Raw genomic sequence first — 19,881 nt, forward strand, 5'->3', positions numbered from 1 at the left:
TCTTTATGCCACACAGCCTTCATTAAATGGTGTTAGTAAATGAATGGTCTCAGAAGTGCTGTTACTGCAGGACAGCAAACAGAATTTGTCCGCCTCTCTGAACCCACTGCCTACCTTTGTTCAAGGTCTAGACTTTGCCTAACTCTTTCAGGCAGATATTTTTATCTTACATTCTTGCAGGAAATTTAAAGTCACCTGTCATAGGAATTAGAAATCCGGGCTTTAAATTCAGGATTAGTTTTTATTAATTAGGGTTTTATTTTGCTTTAGTTTGGTTCTTTTGGACAAGCAATTTGCTTCCATTTATTTATGTATAACAACTACCCTTAAGTATGATGGCTGTCCGGGGTGCTTGAGGTAGGAAATTGAAGAGGTTTGTTTATCATTCATAGATTTAACGTAGAGTTGAATATTTATATACATTTAACTAATGATTCTTGTTAAAATGTCTACACGGGTTTAGAATGCACTGTTTGCTTGCTATAATACAAAACTTTGAGGATGAACTACATAGGCTGAGAGGCTCATAGACTCTTTTGCAGCAGACCCTCAGCTCTTGGAGACTGATGATGTTCAGTTTTTATTTTCCGAATTGGTTCTTGCTGCCTCTCCACTCCCATGAATTCATTAACTCTGGGCTGTAATAGGACAGCTACCAGTCAGTGTCTAGTGGATAACCCCTCCTTGTCTATCCTTATTGATCATAATGCTTTTTTTTTTTTTTTTTTTGGTTCTCAAAAACTATCATGATTTGAATGGTAACATGATTCACTTTAGTTATTGGGGCCATATGTCGTCACCGTGATATAAGAGACTTATATCTCCGCAAGGCAGATTTTTGTGAAGCCTGCTAATAATAAGGATGTCCCCTGATCGACCATTGCCTCCTTTCTAATTGCATACGTGTTTCCTAGGCAAACACTTTCTACATGTCCTGGCAAAATGCTGTCACTGAGTAATTGTGTGTCTAAGTCAGTCCTATCCGTGCAAAGTGGAGTTCAAATGCCTCTCAGCACAGTTAGAGAGGGCTCTGAGTCAGCAATCTAAACTGTGCTCTGGCTCACAGGCGAGCCTGACAAAAGACTTGAGCCAGATTGTCCTCAGTCCTGTGCAAAGGAATCCCTGGGCGGCTCTGCAGCAGCCCCCTCTCCATAAGTAAATGTCCCTAGGGGGTTGTCACTAGGACTTTTTGTTTTCCAGATGTGCGTTCTGTCAGTGTCCCTGCCTGTGAAACAACAAAGGGCTTAGGGCCACCTCGAAGACAGTGTGGCACATTGTGTATGTGCAACAATAACAGCCACATGTTGATCATATGAACCCTTTGACTCCAGATCCATGGGGAGAAGGAGCTCGTGGGGGCGGGCGACTGGGGAAGGAGGAGGGTGCCCTTGGAGTCTGTCTTTGAAATCTGATTTAAGTTAGGAAGCATGAGCAACACTTAAACTCGGAGTTCCTTGTATTTTCTGTTCAAAGGACCTCCATCAACACCTTGACTGGGTGAGCATACAGTTCCTGAACTCTAGCATTTCCTATTACAGTGAAGTGTCTTCGCTATGTAATTGTAGCAGGTTAACCCCCCGCTGTTGTCTTGAGAGCTAGAGACACAAAACTCTCCTCACCCTGAGAGCATTCTTTTCCTTCACTAATGTCCTTTGAGCATGCCAGTAAAACACCTATGTCCCCTTCCCTCCCCCCCCCCCCCACAGATCCATCCAACTAATACCATTGTCTCTTCAGTGAGCCACTGTTGAGGCCGCAATTGTGAAACATAATGACAAATGTAATTTAATGAGCCCTTGATTCTGCTGTCTTAGCTTTGGCAATTCTTTTTTTCCTTTGTCATTCTTTCTCTATGCATACTTTTTAAAAAGTATGTTGTGTTATCTTAAATGGCCTATGCCCCTCCCCCCAAAATAATGCCAGAGATTTTAATAAGAGAGGATAAGGCATATTTTTAAAGAGATCGGCGCAAAGCGTGTGTTTGCCTATACAATGTCCAGCCTGAGTGTGACATTGGCTGCCCATGAGGATTGTTGGTGTGGTCTCACTTCAGGAATCCTGAGTACCTGCGTACGTCCCTCCACTCTGAACTTCAACATCAGTGAGCATATGGAGTGTTAGATGTGTTCTTAGAGGGTTTGAGGATGAGGTTAGGTTTCAGTGGGTAACAGTTCCATTTAGTATTGGTCCTTTATCTCCACAAATTATGGTGAGCAGAAGGACCTGTCTTCTATTTCCCTCTGCCCTTGTAATCACAAATGAATGTTCAGGCACTCCATGCTTACTTGAACAAATTGAGTTTCAAATGCACCTCTTCTTTGTGTGTTTTACGAGGACTTTTACTATGAAAGGTGCTTGTTACGTTGTTTTAACGTTACTAAATTATATTAACTTCTTACTAAATTATATTAACTTTTAAAGATCTGAGGGGGGAAAAAACTCAATTGAATTCTTAAGGTGGTCCTGCTGGGCTACATGCTCAGGCCCATGGATAAGCTGAGTGTGCGCTGAGGGCTCTGTTGCTGTTCATCCGAGTATGGAGGATATGGAAAGAAGCAAAGTATGGACTTAGAAAGAAGCAAGGATGCCCCCAGCCTATCCCCACTAAAGCTCTGATCCTACCAGCAATTTCCTATTGCAGTATGCATGAAAAAGATATACTTCATTGTTTTTGCTACGTGATAAATAATCAGCTCTCCAGTTTTCTTTGCCCTAAAGATTTGTTGAAGGCAAGCGTTAATCTGAGAGGGTGGCATGGAGTGTTCCTGCTTCCTTTATTAGGGCTGCATTACCTTTAAATGGAAGGGAAGAGACTGGAAAATCATTCAGTCTCTCCTCCCTCTATAAAATGACATGGAAATGGCCCCGTGTTGCTGGCCCACACCCAGCGAGGAGAGGGGACGGAGGAGGGGAGGAGAGGGGAAGGCCAGACAGCTACTTTTGAGGTCTGCAGTTCAATTTCAGGCATTATTGATTAGATGAAGATTTATAACTGCAGAGGGAGTGAAGGTTCTCAGAGGGGTGTTATTGTTCTTTTGTTCAGCTTCTAGGATGTCGTTATATAAAAAAAAAGTTCTCTCTGCTCCTGGAAAAAGCTTCTACATTCAGAGTATGGGTTAAAAAAAAAAAAATGGAGTTTTAGCTCCACAACTTTTCCGATCCATTCACAAATTTTATGACAATAACAAAAGCAAGCAAACATGTTCATGTGTCTCTACGGTGCTGGGTACCACGACAATAAAGCCGTTTGGTTTTTATGATATTCATATTCTATCTGTCTCTCTGTCTCTGTGTGTGTTTGTCTCTCTGTCTCTGTCTCTGTCTCTGTCTCTCTCTCTCTCTCTCTCTGTGTGTATGTGTCTTTCTCTCTGTCTCTCTGTGTGTCTCTGTGTCTTTCTCTCTCCGTCTCTCTGTCACTCTCTCTGTATGTCTCTCTCTGTCTCTCTTTCTCCTTTCCCTCCCCTCCCTCCCTCCCTCCCTTCCAGTAAGGAACACTTTGCCTCCCGCCGCTATTATTCCACTTAATAAGCATTTACTTTTAGATGTCCAGATAAGGCCCCAGCACAACCCCGATAATGCTTGTTTAAGAATCCATCACCCAGTGTTTAGGAATGATTAATAGCAGAGGATCCCTGTTTGTACGAAAAGCTGTGGGCAGACTCTAGGTTACTAAATGCAAGGTCATCCATGGGCTAACCCAGACAGTCCCCCCTCCTGAGAGTGCGAGAATGTCAGACACTTCAGAATGGTACCTGTAGAGACAAGTTTCATTTTTTTTTTTTTTTTAAGGCTTCAGATTGGTGCTGTTCATATATCAGTGTGTCAGACCTACCGGCTTGGTTATTTACATTTGTTTTATGTTCAGCTGTCTGCTTGATTTATACTAATGTGATATGTTCCCCTTCTCTCGTCAGCTTAATAACTAGTTTATATTTTGTTTTGATTTTTCAGTCCCGTCCTTTACCTTCACGCCAACAGGTATCTATATGCACTTAACCTCTTCCTTCTATTTGTTAGTTTGGCATGTGTGGTGTGCTGCTGTGTGGCTGGTTCCAGTCCGTTCTGAGCTGGAACTCGGGGAGAGGATTCACTCACACACACATAGTACAATACCCAATCTCCTTCGCTCCCGCCGGGCATGCATTTGAACTAGATATGGTTGGTGCAGCTTTTTCCCACCTACTGAATGCAGGCCCATATTCTGCATGCCACATTGCATCTTAGTCCTGTGTGCATGGGTCTCTGTTAAGCACACCTTTCCTACCACATCCCCTGCCCACTCCCCCTACCCCCCAGCATGATTGAATGCGCTAATCATCTGACTGATTCGATCACACCGGGCAGTGCAATGGTCTCCCCTTGACTCAATCCTCCAAGTTTTCCAGCAGGAGAATAGTTTCAGTCCTTTGTAACTCTCTGTCCATAGAATTTAGTATTCTCAGAGGTACCCCCCCCCCAAATCACCATCCCACGTGAGAGATGAAACCTCATTTCCAACAAGTCAGAGTCCTCGTCTTGTTCCCATTCCATGTCTTTCAGAACGGGCGCTCCTCTCCCATCACCTGCCGTCAAAGATGCCCCTTAGTTATGTGTCCTCAGTCTTAATCCAGTTATTGGGATCCCTGGGCACAGTTATCTCTCCCGAGCAGACTTCCAGTTTAGAGTCTTTCTAAGTCTCGGAAACTTGGCAGCTTTTAAAAACACATTTCTTCTTAGAAAATGTGTCTGTATTTACAGGAAAGCTAATCTTCTTAACTCCCTGCCTAACTATTTATAATTCGTTTTTTGTTGCTGTTGTTGTTGTTGTTGTTCTGGCAAAAATAAAAATTAAGATATTTTTTCATTCATGTGTGATAGAGATATAATGTCTGATAGAAACACAACGCCCAAGGGTTTTCATAAGCCACGTATAAAATCGTAAGCCACATATAAGACAGGTCACGTTAGTTGTCACAACTTGGCGTAAGTCTTTGAGTGTGGAAAGAGGGTTTATTTGAGCATGTGTCTGTGCTTGCTTCTGGGAAGACAATCTAGCCATGTCTCTTTCCCTCCAAATTTAAAATTATACATACAGAAATCATAGAACTATCTAATCTTGTGGAAAAGTCTGAACAAATCCTTACAGGTGGTGGGTGGGGTGCACATCAGAATGAGTTGTGCTTAGTAACGGTGTCCTGGATTTTTTAATGTTGCTCCTTGCAACCATATCGAGAGACACTGAGAAATTAAAAATGATATATGGCTATTGTAAAAATCATTTTCTATAATATTCCTAGATGGAGCAAAAAAAATCTGTGACATCTTGCAGTGGTTCTTATAAAGCTTCTAGATAGAAAGGGAAATCAAATGACATTTAGAAAGATGTTCATGAATTTAATGACTCTTGCTAAATAAACATGTCTATTAATTGTTCTCTTTCTCTCTTTTTTTTTTCATAATATTCTAGTAACTTATCAAAGAGGAGGCGAAGCCGTCAGCAGTGGAGGGAGGTAATTATCTTGCTTGTTTTTAGATCCAAAGGTGTATTCAATTTTTTTTTTTTGTCTTTGACATTGCTTCCTTTGTTAAAAGGTTGAACTTCTGTGTTGAATTTGTTCACCTACTTTGAAGTGACCTCTCTCTCCCTTCAGCTGTTAACCAAGGAATTTTTGCAGTTATTGTATGAGTGGTTGCATCTCCGTTTTTGACCACCAGAGGGAGCAGTTTACCCAAGAAAAACAGCCGTGCTGATTTCGCAGATGATGGAAAAGGAGTTAAAGTGATTAAGCCTTGCCACTTAAGAAGATTAAGAAATATAGCTGGTTAACGGACACCATCAAAGAAAGGTGTTCCCTTGAAAACCTGCTGAACACGGCAGTTGCTTGGAACTTGTGGGTGATGTTTGTTCTCGGCAGGAATTTAGCATAATTCACATCTACAGTTGGAGGGAAAGTACATTTGAAGGAAGAAATCTAGGTAGCTTGTTAACAAAGAGATTTTTTTTTTCACCTCTAATTAAAATGAACCTCAATCCCACATTTATGGGTTTTTTTAGTGATTATTATTCAGTGAGTTGTAATGTATTCACAGAGAAATCACAAATCGAGGTGGCAGAAAGCTGAAAGGGGCTGAAGCAGAGGATAAATTACAGGCTTAAGGATTTTCCACAGTAAGGTGATTTTTTTTTTCCCCACCACCACCCCCACCTCCTATCCCACCCCCCAAAAAATCCAGTAATATTAAAATGATTTTAAAAAGAAAGAAAGAAAATAAAATAAAAAACCCATCCAAACCAAACTATTTTATAATTCAAATTTGTTTAACTTGCTGAGTGCCTTTGAGTGTAGAGATGAATAATGTGTCCAACTACCAGAATATAGTGTTATTCCTGAATCTAAGGAGCAGTGGATAGGAACATTACTGAACTTGCTGTATAACAAAGAGTGATTTGAAAGAAGAAGGTTGCCTGCGTCTAGCCAGGGCTCCGGTAGGCTCTAATCTCTTCATTCCTGGATACTATTCACTTTTTGTTTTCATACCTGTGAAACAAAGCCAGCCGCCAAATCACTGCCAAAGCTAAGAAGTCTGCATTAAAAAAAAAAAAAAAATCACTAGATTCACCAATTAAACCACAGCATATTTTTGTGTTCTGGGGAATTCCATGTAAGTCACAACAGCCCCGGCGTTCACACATGAGCCTCTGGCATAGAAACATTTCCTCTTAGGTAAATCTGGAGTGCCTGGTGATTTAGCCAGCACCTTTTGTGTATATACTTAAGCTGTAGGCTGTGCATGAACATGCGTGCACAAGCTCACATGCACATGCGGAAAATAAAATATAAACCCCCATTTCTTAGCTATAGCATTTGCAACCTATGGAAACAAAATTACCGTGTGGGGAAGCGAGGGCAGTAACATTAAGTGATTCTGTTGTAAATGCAGAATTGCAAAGTTCCCAAACGCTCTACTTGAAAGTCCACTAGCAGTGAAGACATAACTGTCTACATTTAAAAGCAGATGCCTACAATGAAGTGGATTTATTTCCGGTACTCACTAGAAATCATCATTTTCGTCAGTGAAATGGCGAAAGGCTCGAAAGGCGGGGGAGTGTTGGAGAAGTCACAGTTAACAAAGACTTGAGAGGTGAAGCTCAGGATAACTAAGTTGTTGCTTTGTCCTGTTTTGTGTTTTACACAATTTTAAACATTGATTCATTAGCTCGAATAAACTTCTCCTGTGTAGCAGCCACCACATCAAATCACCACCTTGGACTTCACAGTAGAGTGAGAAGGACAAGAAAATGATAAAGACAGTGGATGCTTTTTAAAGTCTACTCTATTGTCATAACTTTTCCTAATCATGGTGGGGGAGAAAGGAAAATAGAATCCAGAAAGTGGTTCATTGGGAAAAGAGCATCATTCCTAGCCATCGAACGGCTGTGTGGTGTGTGTGTGTGTGTGTGTGTGTCCGTGCCTGTGAATGCACAGGTGTGTGTATGCGTATGTTTGTGTTTTGTATTGGTGGAGCAGAGAAAGCATACCATATCAGATGTCAAGGCTGAGCTCTCTCTGTACATCCCTTCAGCTCCGGGTTTCTTTCTCAGATTCTGGATCCTAACTGACCTGGCACATCACTAGGTCAATGATACCGTAACCAAACCTTCACATCAGATGCTTTCACACCCTGCATCCACCGAGCATCTCTTGCCCTTTTCTTCTCCCTAGTGTCATTTGTCTGCTAACCCTAGGTTTCCCCCACCTCTTCTGGAAGGAAACACAGGCTGTCCCAACTTAATCAATCTAGTTTCATTGAAACTACTCTCGCCACTTTTCTGCCCGTTTAGGCAAGAATGATCTTTGGGATGTGTGTTAGTCATGTTTGCACTCTTGAAGAAACTGGTATCAGTAGGAGCCAAGGACAGTATATGGCCCACAGAATCTTAGATCGCCATGTTATCTAGCCCATATTACATTGTCTGCTGTGCTTGCTGGTTCATGACATTGTGCAGTATATAAGATTAGTCTAAAGATGGCTTTCTACTTAACCATCCCTTGGCAATCGTGGCATCCCTTTATCCAATCTTGCTTTCGATTGTTCCCAATGAAATACGCACCATGGAACTATCTGAATTAAGCATAAAATAAATCTGCTATCTTACTAAAAAAAAAAGAAAGAAAAATCAAGTGTCCCTAAGTTGTAGCTTTAGGGGATCTAAGCTGTGCTCCCAGCATTCACGGGTGGTGCACAAGTAACCGCACACCTGAAGCTCACCATCTGAGGCTAGGCTGGCTGGCCAGTGGGTGCCTGGGAGCTTCCTTGTCTCCACCTCCCCAGACCTGGTATAGCAAGTGTTCACACCCAGCTTTTTACGTGGACTCTGGGCATTGAACCTGGATCCCCATGCTTGCACAACACCTTACTGACTGATTTCTCTTCCCAGCCCAATAAATGCACCTTTATTACGTCATCACGCTGATTTATTGGATGACATCAGAAAATTCAGTGACTGTCCTTCAACGCTGTCACTGACATTCTCTGAGAAGGATAAATGGCTTGACAGATGAATGAATGCCTGAGCCCCCATTTTGTCTTTGATTGTTTTAAAGGTCTGTTATTTGGAAGGTTTTTTGTTTGTTTGTTTTTGTTTTTTTTCCATTTTATAAAAGAAGAGGCTATGTAAAAAAAAAAAAAAAAAAAAAAAAAAGAGTTAGAGTTCCTCACATTGTAAATTTAGTTTTCCCTTAAGGAAGAATGAACCTTGTGGTTATACCCAGATACCCAGATCCTGCTCCTGACATGCAAAGGGCAAAGTGTGTGGTAATCCAGACGGAGCGCAGTAATATTAAATGGCTGTTCTTCCCCATTTGCTTCTCATGCCTCAAACATTCCAGTTGCCTCTTCCAAGAAAACCTACTTAAATTTCCAAACCACAGCATGAACCAGGAAAAACGAGGGAAACCTGAGGGAGGGTGTGCGAAGGTCAGCTTTGCCTGGTCAATGTGCCAATACCACATTTCTTGGCAAGGGCAAACAGACAGAAGTGGATAAAACCCACATCTTGCTTCTCTTAAAATCCTTGGCAACTCTTAGATGAAACTCATTCACCCAGTCCGTGGAGACAGGACACAGCCCATAGGCTGGCAGCCTTCATGGCTGGGATTCTGCAAAGTTTTTCCACAGCTCCTAGACTCTGTGATATTTGTGTTGTGGTTTATCAATTCAAATAAATGTTCTTGGAGTGAGAGATAGGAAGATCTGAAGGCACAGAACTGAAAGCAGTTGACATGTAATCTTTGGAGCACATTTGGGTTCTTTGTTGTTTTGTCTGTTTGTCCTGACTCAAATGAATCCTCTTAATATATGCAATCATGCAAAGTTATTTTTAACATGCTTAAGCCAGGAGCCGCTGTACGCTGTGCTTCTGTCGAGCAGCTAAACTTACACATTAGGTCAGTACATTTAAATGGATAAACGTAGCCCTCAGAATCGTTAGTGCAGAAGAGAGTTGACACCCTGAACAGGATCTGTACCTACTCTTGCCTTCTACCAAAACCTCTGCCAGACACACCTGGCTCTTTAAACCTTGATATGGGACAAGAGTCATGTTTTACCTTCTCCCCGAGAATACTTTTCATTCCAAACTCAAGTCTAAACAGAAGCTGGAGGTGGGACTGCCGATGTTCCTTCCTGCTGGAAATCACCCATCTATATAAGAAGCTTTCAGCTTCTGATGCTATCAGGGCGCTCACTGCAAACTTGTTTCCAGTGTTCACAGAGGGAATCCGTAGCATGAAAACGCTGTCTGTTCCTTTTGAAACATTCAAGCCAGTCTGGGAATTTTCCACTTGACTTATACTTCATGCATGCCATAGTGTCTCTTCAGTGCCAAATACAGAAGTTTTATTCTTAATAACTTCAACAGTGATAACACTCCAGGTTTACATTCGGGGGAAATAAAATAGAAAAGGTAAAGATGACTCAGTGCATATTTTCCACCACTAACATCTATTTCAGACCCCAGACATCCTTGCCATAGCTAACGCAGCAACATTGCTCTCCAAAGTGTGCTTTTATCAACGCCTTTAATAATTAAACAGTCCAGTTTTTACAGCTTTATTGAGACTATAGGACATTTTCTTCCTTGTTCCTGTTATGGGGTGTTTGGGAACATCAAAAGACTCCCACAGGTCTCTGTGTGTATTTATAACACGGGGGCCATTGCTCATGTGTGACTCTCAGCTCTGCTGCTCTCTGTGCACACAAGTTCCCTAAGCTCCCACCCATGTCTCAGTTTCCTCTCCTATGAAATGTGGATGGTAGCAGCCTGGACCCATCAAACCGCAACGATTAAATTGCATGACTACCTTGAAAGAACTCGGAACAATACCTCACACATTATAAACAAGAAATAAATACTCCTTTTAAATGAGTAAATATATAGTCCCCAGCTAAGTGAGAAGTATGTCTGTTGTGCTTTAGCGATGAAAACAGAATGGTGGAATAGTCTGTGGTGCCCGTCTGTTCTCTTGTGGGCTGCACAGCGCATCTCAGGCCCTTCCTCTCTGTGCTGAGTTACCAAACAGCGTTGAAAATGCATGATGGGGGCTGGTGAGATGGCTCAGTGGGTAAGAGCACCCGACTGCTCTTCCGAAGGTCCCGAGTTCAAATCCCAGCAACCACATGGTGGCTCACAACCATCCGTAACAAGATCTGACACCCTCTTTTGGAGTGTCTGAAGACAGCTACAGTGTACTTACATATAATAAATAAAAAGAAAAAGAAAAAGAAAAAGAAAAAGAAAAAAGAAAATGCATGATGGACTTCAGTTTGATTCCCTGGCATCAGTTGTCTAGGGCACCCATTCATTACTGCACTCTGCCTCCACAAAGAGAAAGTAGCTTAGCATTAGTTTTGGAGGAGAGGACGGGCACTAATATTTATTTTAGTCAACTGGTGTAGAAGTTATTAATTCCGGCGGTGGGCGGTTTGTGCTACCCACTCCAATGCTTTATGTTCCCAAATGAAAGACACACACACACACACACACACACACACACCCTTTATATTTTGATATGCCTTAATCAGCGCAATAGCTGTGCCACATCCTAATGTCCACCTGGTTAATCCACCTGGTGCCGATAAATCCCGATCCATCACTTACTATATTCTGTGTTCCTCCTTGGCTGCCCTGGGCCCAGTTGGGCAGCCTTCTGGGCCACACTCTCCTGGTTCCTCCATGCCGTCTATGCCTCGCTGACCTCCACTCTTCTCGGGCGTGGCATCTCCTCTCCTTCTCTTTCTCCTGGCATGGTGGATCTCCTCCTTCTTCTTGCCTCTCTTTCCCAAACCTGGGAATCCTAAAAGACCTGCCTCTGTCTGCCTTGCTCAGCCATTGACTGCTGGCATTTTAATTTACCAGTCAGAATCAAATTGGGGCAGGATCCTTTAGTACCTTATGTGCAGACACTCCTGTATGCAGTTTTGGGGACCAAAATTAACATCATAATACAGGCAGCATTAGGCCCAATCCACTACATTTTCCCCCTTTTTTGTCCAATTAAAAAGGCTCTTTTCTCTCAGATATTAATTGACAACAATTATGCAAATTATAAGGTATGATAATACAATTATAACATCCAGTCCATCAATTTTGCCAATTTAGATAAATTACTCTGTCATCTATCCTTACTTAAAGAGTTTACTATTCTATACCTCAAATGCATTAGGCCAAACCCTCTACAGGCAACATCTTTCTTTCATCAAATTTTATTCATTAGCTTTCCACTACACAGGACATCTTTACATTATCCCCATGAGCTGAAAAGCTTACAGAAGATCGTACTGATGCACTACTCGACAAGATGCCGTAGAGCTCTCTCTGAAAGCAATATGGCTTTGAAGAAAAATATGCAAGTATGCTTTATGACAAGGATCTGTTTGTGTCATAAATCGGCACGTTCTGTTTTATAATGAAGCAATTTTAATGGGTCAAAAATGAAGTCAGGCAGGAGTCCTGCCTTACCAGATTCGAAATGACGCTGAATATTTCAGACTCTGTGTTCTAAACACCATGACAAAGTGCAGACAGTAAAGATTTGAACTCTGAAACACAGCTCTACAGATTAATGGATCTGTCCACGGACATACTTCCTAGAACACTAGAGTACAATTGCCTGTCTGTAGTGTAAAATGCACCCTAGTATCATTCGGTATAGCTCACCAGATTATGGTGAGATGAGTCAAATGTAACGCTTGCTGGAATTTCGAATAAGTATTGTTTTCCATTCCTTTTCTGTATTGTTTTCCTTTAGGCCGGGACTCCTCAACATTAGTGAACCTGCCACGCAGCCATGGCTGGCAGACACGTGGCCCAATACAGGCAACAACCACAACGACTGCTCCATCAACTGTTGCACAGCTGGCAATGGCAACAGCGACAGCAACCTGACAACCTACAGTCGCCCAGGTTAGGGGCACTCACGGCTAGAGCCGAAAACACATCATCAGCCTTACCAGGAGTTAGCCAGAGAAAGTAATGTGTCCTTCCTGAATGAGGAGAAGACTGGTCAACAATCTTAGGAAATCATAAATATGTAACTAATTAGCCTGCTCAAATATCTTCTCCATCCCTGAACAGAACATACAAAATCTATAATCACGAAAAATAACATTCTGAAAAAAGTCATAGTATTTATAATTATAATTTTTATTATGACTATTTGAGGGCCAAAGAATTGATTTCAAAACAAAAAAGATTTTTCAGTGGCAACACTGATAATCATCTACAGTAATGACAAAACTTTTTGATAAGAATGAACGAAACTTTTAGATCAGAATTCACAATAGAAAAACAAATCCTAGCCGGGCCTGGTGGCGCAGGCCTTTAATCCCAGCACTTGGGAGGCAGAGGCAGGCGGATTTCTGAGTTCGAGGCCAGCCTGGTCTACCAAGTGAGTTCCAGGACAGCCAGAGCTATACAGAGAAACCCTGTCTCGAAAAACCAAAAAAAAAAAAAAACAAAACAAATCCTAAGGCTACAGAGGTCCTCGTGGTGTGCGCACACATAAGCACACAATTTGATAATATTCAGCTGAAATATCTGCCTACATTTATTACAAATTGTATAAACCTCACCTAAAACGTCAGAGTAGAATCTGCAGGCTAAAGAAGAAAAGTTAGAAACTCTTCCTAAGAAAGCAAACTAAGTTTTGAAACTAAAATAATGGTAAAACCAAACAAACAAACAAACAAAAGACGTGGCCATGGAGAGAGAAAGGTGCATGGGCCTAAGGAAGGGAGCTGGAGAACGTGGGCAGTAGATGAATATGTTATAATGTGAGAAGAAATCACAAAGCCATCTTTGTGTCTACCCATAAAAATAATACTTGGTCTCATTTACTGATGATAAATGTTACTTATCCACGTGACAAGTCCTTGTCCCATGAGCTCCATGCTCTGTCTAGATAGAGAGCCCCACAACCCCCAATAAAAGACAGCGCTGACACCAACAGGAAGGCGTAAATGCTGGCAGCCCTGTGAGGTGCTGCTCAGAGCTACACTGGCCAATAGGAGAGCCACAGATGGCTTTTATAATTCAACTTGATGGTTTCCTCATGCCTCCTAGCCACATCTGAAGTTCTTTATCGTCAGCTATGACCAGTGGCTGCTATATTGCCAATATAGGGTAGAAGGGGGCCAAGATTAGAAGCAACCTATTTCATAAAACTTATCTAGAAAGATTGCCAAAGCAAGATAAGGTTTCAAAAACTACATTGCTTTTTGTTGTTTCCCTTACTCACTATTGAGCAGAACCTAATGCCTAGAAATTAAAGATGGAGTACAGGCCACGTTAACTGAATATCTGTGGTCTTTGGTATATAACCGAAGGGCAAAGCAGTTGAATTCATTAGGATAGGTAAATTACTAGTTCTTAACATTATGTTCTTGGTTTCCTCATAAGTAGCAAGCATGTTAATTTATCACTTTTAAAAATGTCCCTTTGGGACCCTGATATAGTGGCCACTTGTGAGGCTATGCCAGTGCCTGGCAAACACAGAAGTGGATGCTCACAGTCAGCTATTGGACGGAACACAGGGCCCCCAATGGAGGAGCTAGAGAAAGACCCAAGGAGTTGTAGGGGGCTGCAACCCTGTAGGTGCAACAACAATATGAACTAACCAGTACCCCCTGAGCTTGTGTCTCTAGCTGCATATGTAGCAGAAGATGGCCTAATCGGCCATCATTGGGAAGAGAGGCCCCTTGGTCTTGTAAACTTTATATGACCCAGCACAGGGGAAGGCCAGGGCCAAGTAGTGGGAGTGGGTGGGTAGGGGAGCAGGGGCGCGGGAGGGTGGGTATAGGGAACTTTCGGGATAGCATTTGAAATGTAATTAAAGAAAATAATAATAATAAAAAAATCTTTAAAAATAAAAAACAAACAAACAAAAAACCAAAATAAAATAAACCATTCTGTATCTCCCCCCCCCCAAAATAGGCATGCAAAAAAAAAAAAAAAATCCCTTTGAAAGCTGCTTCTTTAAGAAACCTGTTAATATTGTTAGTGTGCGTGCCGCTTTTGAGTAACATGAATAAAGCAATGTTATTCCTCTAGTAACTTTTCAATTTAAAATTTTTTCACTTAAATAATAACTTTAGTTCTTCCTGCTGTTTTGACACTCTGAACTTTAAAAACATCTATGTGTATGTTATTTGGCTCCTAATTATCTCAATGAATGTAGAATTAGCCTGGGAATGAGATATTAGCAATATCAGATATTATTTCTGTCCTTATTTGATTAAATAGCCCTGGTCACCATCATTATCATCTTAGACTCCGTGGGGTGTCATTATGAAAAAACGTGAACGATGCGTAGCGTCGTTCCCTGATGATGGTTATCCTGTACGACCAAGTAATGAACCAATCAAATCCTGAGCAGCAGTTACTGCTACTTCTCCCTGTTCTCTTAGCTCTGAATAGACGCATTTTATAAAACATTGACATCGCAAGTCATTGATGTGTAGTTAGAAGCTGTATTTACCTCTGGTCCAACTCCTGAATTTACTCGCGTAGTTCTCTTGCTTCAATAGCTCTAACTAGTAGCTACAATCAGATCTGTAACCAGGAAATGTGAAAGTCTCACATTTGTATGAAATATGTTTATAAGATAGACATACAGATCCGAATGTGTTTTGTTGTACTGGAATTCTTTTTGATGGAGTTGAGAAAGGCTTTTTCAAGTGGGATCATAAATAACGCCGACAAGAGGTAAAAAATTATTTGGTTCCTACCAAATATTATTTGGTTTGATGAATATTTTTACCTCCTTAAATTTTGGTTCCCTTTGAAAGCCTGTGTGAATAGTTCACCCCTTCTGTAAATCTTAGGCCCACTTGTCCTTGATAGACCAATTTCATTATAACTCAGAAAGCTTAGGAAACCATTGAAGACGAATAACCATGCAGAATGACTTTTTCCTTTCCCTCTTCATTGCACATAGCTGATTGTATAGCAAATTATAACAACCAACTGGATAACAAACAAACAAATCTGATGCTCCCTGAGTCAACTGTTTATGGTGATGTGGACCTTAGTAACAAAATCAATGAGATGAAAACCTTCAATAGCCCAAATCTGAAGGACGGGCGTTTTGTCAATCCATCAGGGCAGCCCACTCCCTACGCCACCACTCAACTCATCCAGGCGAACCTCAGCAACAATATGAATAATGGCGGCGGGGACTCCAGCGAGAAGCACTGGAGGCCTCCGGGGCAGCAGAAACAGGAAGTGGCACCAATTCAGTATAACATCATGGAGCAAAACAAGCTGAACAAAGGTGACGTGTTTTGCATTTGTTCCCGCCCCTTCCTGTAGTGATCCCCACCCCCACCCCCACCCCCAGTGCTAATCTGGAAAACTGGTCTGTGACTACCAAGTCAAATCCTTCTTTTGATTACTGAAATGATTCTTGTTTCTTTGGCTTCAAGATTTCCAGTGTCAAAGAGTTAATTAGCACAACAATGACCGTGGAAAATTGATTTTATAATAATATATAAGTATTTTCAAATGGTTTTGAGATTAATTTAAATTTAATAGTAGGTGAAAGATTGTCCAGGACGTGCAATCTTTTATTCATAAGGCAGATGTACAGCTATCACAATACCTCACATTCTCAATAAATAGACTATTCCATCCTTTCCACTTGAGGATGGAAGATAATTGCTTCTACATGGCCATATAAACGAATGGCATTTTTATATCAAACCGAAGAAAAATAATTAAATTAAACTTGAACTGGAGAAGTGGTTCAATTTCTTGTATCACCTCATGTGGTTCCTATGACTGCTATAATGTATAATGCTGGGACCTAAATTTCTGTGGTTGACCTGATTGAAGTCTGTCAGTATAGAACCTAAAATAAATTGAGTTTAATATTAACTTGAAGCAGCAGAATGGTATTGTATGGCCTGAGGGGAATGTCTCTGTATTGTAATGTGTGGGTTGAAAGAGATAGGTATTTGATTCCTTTGCAGTTCTCCAGGCTACTGCCACAATAACATGATTTGCAAAGTTATACCTCTAGGAAAAGCAAGATTGCTCTAATTTGAATAGATAGGGCAATGTTGTGCGAGTACACAGGTAAAAGACACATTTTACTGTAAGTAATTAGAGACAAGAATTTGTTTCTTTGAGACAATACAACTCCAGATTACCAAAGGGTAATTTCGGCATTTCATCTGATTAAATCTATGCCATATGTTTTAATTTCATAATAAAGTCATCTAACCTTTTCCCAAGTTTAAGGAAGCCCTTGATTGATATAACCTAATTTAATGAAATTCATTAAGATTCCTGCATAAGTTCATGACAAAGACTGACACAGAAGGATAATGGCGTTTCTATAATCATGGCTTCACTGTGATGGGTCAGAACTTCCATCTTCTTATTTGGCTACTTTGTGTGCTTTCACTCTGAGCTATGGAAAGATCTGGAAGTCCAGTATACAAGGAGTTTAGAATCTCTGCTCGTTTTTTACTGCTTCGAAGCACATTGAGTATGTGGAAATATAAATAATAAAGAGTTTGGAATGCAAATGGACTGACAGATTAGTGCTACCTGTGTGCCCTTGGCCATCTTTGCTTTTGCATTTTCACCTCTGCCCAAGTTAGCAGAAACCTCTCTGGGGCAGATCAGGATAATACTGTGTGTTCTTCTTGGGGACATAATTTTAATAGATACAATGTTGTTGATAAGTTTCAGTTCTCTTAGTACATAAGTAGAGTTATATGGTAGCTAATCTACTAATTATGTTACCATTTGAATCTAGGCTGTAAAGCACAGCCTAAATGCTTAAGCAAAGAGACAGCTGAAGAGAGGATAGACTGAGGGTTAAGTCGAGGTGCAGTTGACATCTGTCTTGGTTTACAACAATGCCTCTACTCTGGACGGAGGTGGGGGGAAGAGTGGGGGAGAGGGAGAAAAAGAGAGAGGGAGATGACAAGAATACTACTATACTGGACTTTCAACTGAATCAATTCCTACTGCATGTCAAACAAGCACTAGTACAATGTTGTGCCCACAGTTCCTTTTTCTATATTTAAAAATGTAATACATGTGTCTATGTGTGTATGTACTTCAGCTAAACGCTTTTCTCTGTCATGTTAATCTGAAGATAAAAACAAGAAGAAACCAGGGAGTAGATAATCCGGCTGCTTTTCTTCTGTTACTCAGAAATGTAAACCAAACAAATGTGAAATAACTGTGAGGAAATAAACTTTTTTTTTCCTATCTGGAATGTCTAGATTATCGGGCAAATGACACAATCCCTCCAACCATCCCGTACAACCAGTCCTATGACCAGAATACAGGAGGATCTTATAACAGCTCGGATCGGGGCAGTAGTACATCTGGTAAGTAAGAAACACACAGGATAGTGTCGGCCTTTTCTCTTGAAAAGAGATGATGGAGGGAGGATGGGATAAGGGGTTTCTAGGACAGTGTGAGGGAGACCAGGAAAGGGACTAATACTTGAAATGTAAATAAAGAAAATATCCAATTTAGAGAGAGAGAAAGAGAAAGAGAGAGAAAGAGAGAGAGGTGATGAGCAGAGTGCTAATCAGCTGTGTAACAAAGTGACCAGAATCATCACGTTGTATCATAGGATTCCCAGACACAGGTCTGGTCTGCAGTCTGATGCAGCACCCACCCAATAAGCGACTTCCTATCCTACTTGGCATCAAATATCAAGCTCTCTGTTTCCTTCTTTGATACTGAGATTTAGCAAAGTCAAAAGTACAAAATAATTTTCCAAGGCAGTTAAAATTCTTTTCTTTCCCTTAGTCAAAACACAGCCCCAAACAGTACATATGTGATAAATTTGTTATGTTACCACTTGGTGCTCTCAAGGAGAAGCAAGCCTGAGGATCAGTAATCTGGGGTTGAGGGATGGCAGAAACCTTAGTTCACATTCTCTCCGAGGTCTCCCAGTTCTTGCTGGAAAACTCATAAAGTTTCCTCCCAGTATCATCCTGTCCTGCCTCAGAAGCCACGGTGAAGCTTCCTTCCCTGTGGGTCGGTGTACGCGACTGCAGCTGTCTGCCAGCTGTTTTCCTGATAGGCGCTGCAGATGGGGGTTTGCTGGTAGTTAAGTCCTGTTTTCGTAATTAAAGGCGGTTCATTATTAGAACTAACATGTGGCAAGTCACACCACAATGAGAACTGAGCGATTGATCTGAAGTGGAGCATGTTTCTCCAGGTCAGGGAAGCACAGAGCCTCCTGGCAACTGCAGGAGTTGTTGCTAGGGTCTTGTGTGTCTAATGATGCTCACATCTGCACTTACCCCTTCCCTTAACAGAGGCACAATGATGTGGCATTCCCTAGCCTGTGCTTCAGAGGTTCTTATGTGAATTATAGGCACTTAGAGATGATTCTTTACCATTTTAGATTTTATTTTATTTTTTCAGATTGTACTAAATACTCTCTTTTCAAAGTCTGAAATGATTTTTCCCTTTTCTTCAAAGTAACAAAATTTCATGGTTTGAACAAAATTTTATGCGCGTATTTTGGTGGTGGGGGGGGAGGAGTCAACGCCAGTATTTAAGTATTCGATTCTGATAAGTCATTTTGTCTTTGAACACTTAGCTGTTTGTAGAGAAACGTTTAGGTGATGGATTCCCTGTTGGCATCTACATCCCGCACTGGAGATGCCTGATCTTGATACTTGTGTTATCACTGGTTATCCCACGGATGATAAAAGGATGCTAAAGACACGTGATGTGCGGTGGCAGAGAGCAAAACACAGGAGTGAAATTCAGGAGGGGGCTCCAGTATCCAGCATCACGGGGCAGACACTGTTCTTGGGGAAGGCGTACATGAGGAAAGGAAGAGGAAGACAAGGGTCAATGTTCCCTTCACACCCCATGCCCCATAGTCCTCCTTGTACAGGCACCTGAGGATGTGAGAGAGCATGGAGACACTGGGACTGACAGTCAGCGTTTATTGTTAGCAGTTAGCTTGCCCTTCAGTCCAGTTTGATGCAATAGCAGACCAACCCGAGAACAACTGGCATGACAAACAGTTCCTGTGACAGAAAAGTCCCATGTGACTTAAAAACATTTTAAAGGCTCATTGAATAAGCTAAAGCCCGCTTCATCTCCCATGGGACTTGTTTCAGAGTCATAAAGAAACATTAAAGCAATTCTGGGATATTGGGGACTCATATGAGAAAAAAAACAATTACAGACTCTGTGTTCATAATATACATATGGACCTGAAATATGTTAAGTAGGAGTTTTTAATTACACAATATCTTTTGACTTAAAACTCTCTAGAAATTAGTATACATACCAGCTACCAATGTTTAAAGGATGAGTCAGTCCTAAAATCAAAAACACCATAGTAATTG

The 19,881-nt window shown here is 41.3% G+C and overlaps 1 protein-coding gene across 10 annotated transcripts in view; it reads left to right on the top strand.

Moving 5' to 3' along the window:
• Positions 1 to 19,881, top strand: part of Robo1 (roundabout guidance receptor 1) — a 740,168-nt gene that overhangs the window by 684,582 nt on the left and 35,705 nt on the right. For 5 of the 10 annotated variants that reach the window (XM_029544260.1, XM_029544261.1, XM_029544263.1 and 2 more), the window contains 5 exons: positions 3,952 to 3,978; positions 5,447 to 5,489; positions 12,291 to 12,445; positions 15,477 to 15,812; positions 17,779 to 17,886. In XM_029544260.1, coding sequence (XP_029400120.1) covers positions 3,952 to 3,978; positions 5,447 to 5,489; positions 12,291 to 12,445; positions 15,477 to 15,812; positions 17,779 to 17,886 — 669 coding nt within the window. The remainder of the gene's footprint in view (positions 1 to 3,951; positions 3,979 to 5,446; positions 5,490 to 12,290; positions 12,446 to 15,476; positions 15,813 to 17,778; positions 17,887 to 19,881) is intronic. The other 5 variants (XM_029544262.1, XM_021209553.2, XM_029544266.1 and 2 more) reach the window with 3 other exon arrangements.

This window comes from Mus pahari, chromosome 12 (assembly GCF_900095145.1).
Source record: "Mus pahari chromosome 12, PAHARI_EIJ_v1.1, whole genome shotgun sequence".
Classification (NCBI taxonomy): domain Eukaryota; kingdom Metazoa; phylum Chordata; class Mammalia; order Rodentia; family Muridae; genus Mus; species Mus pahari.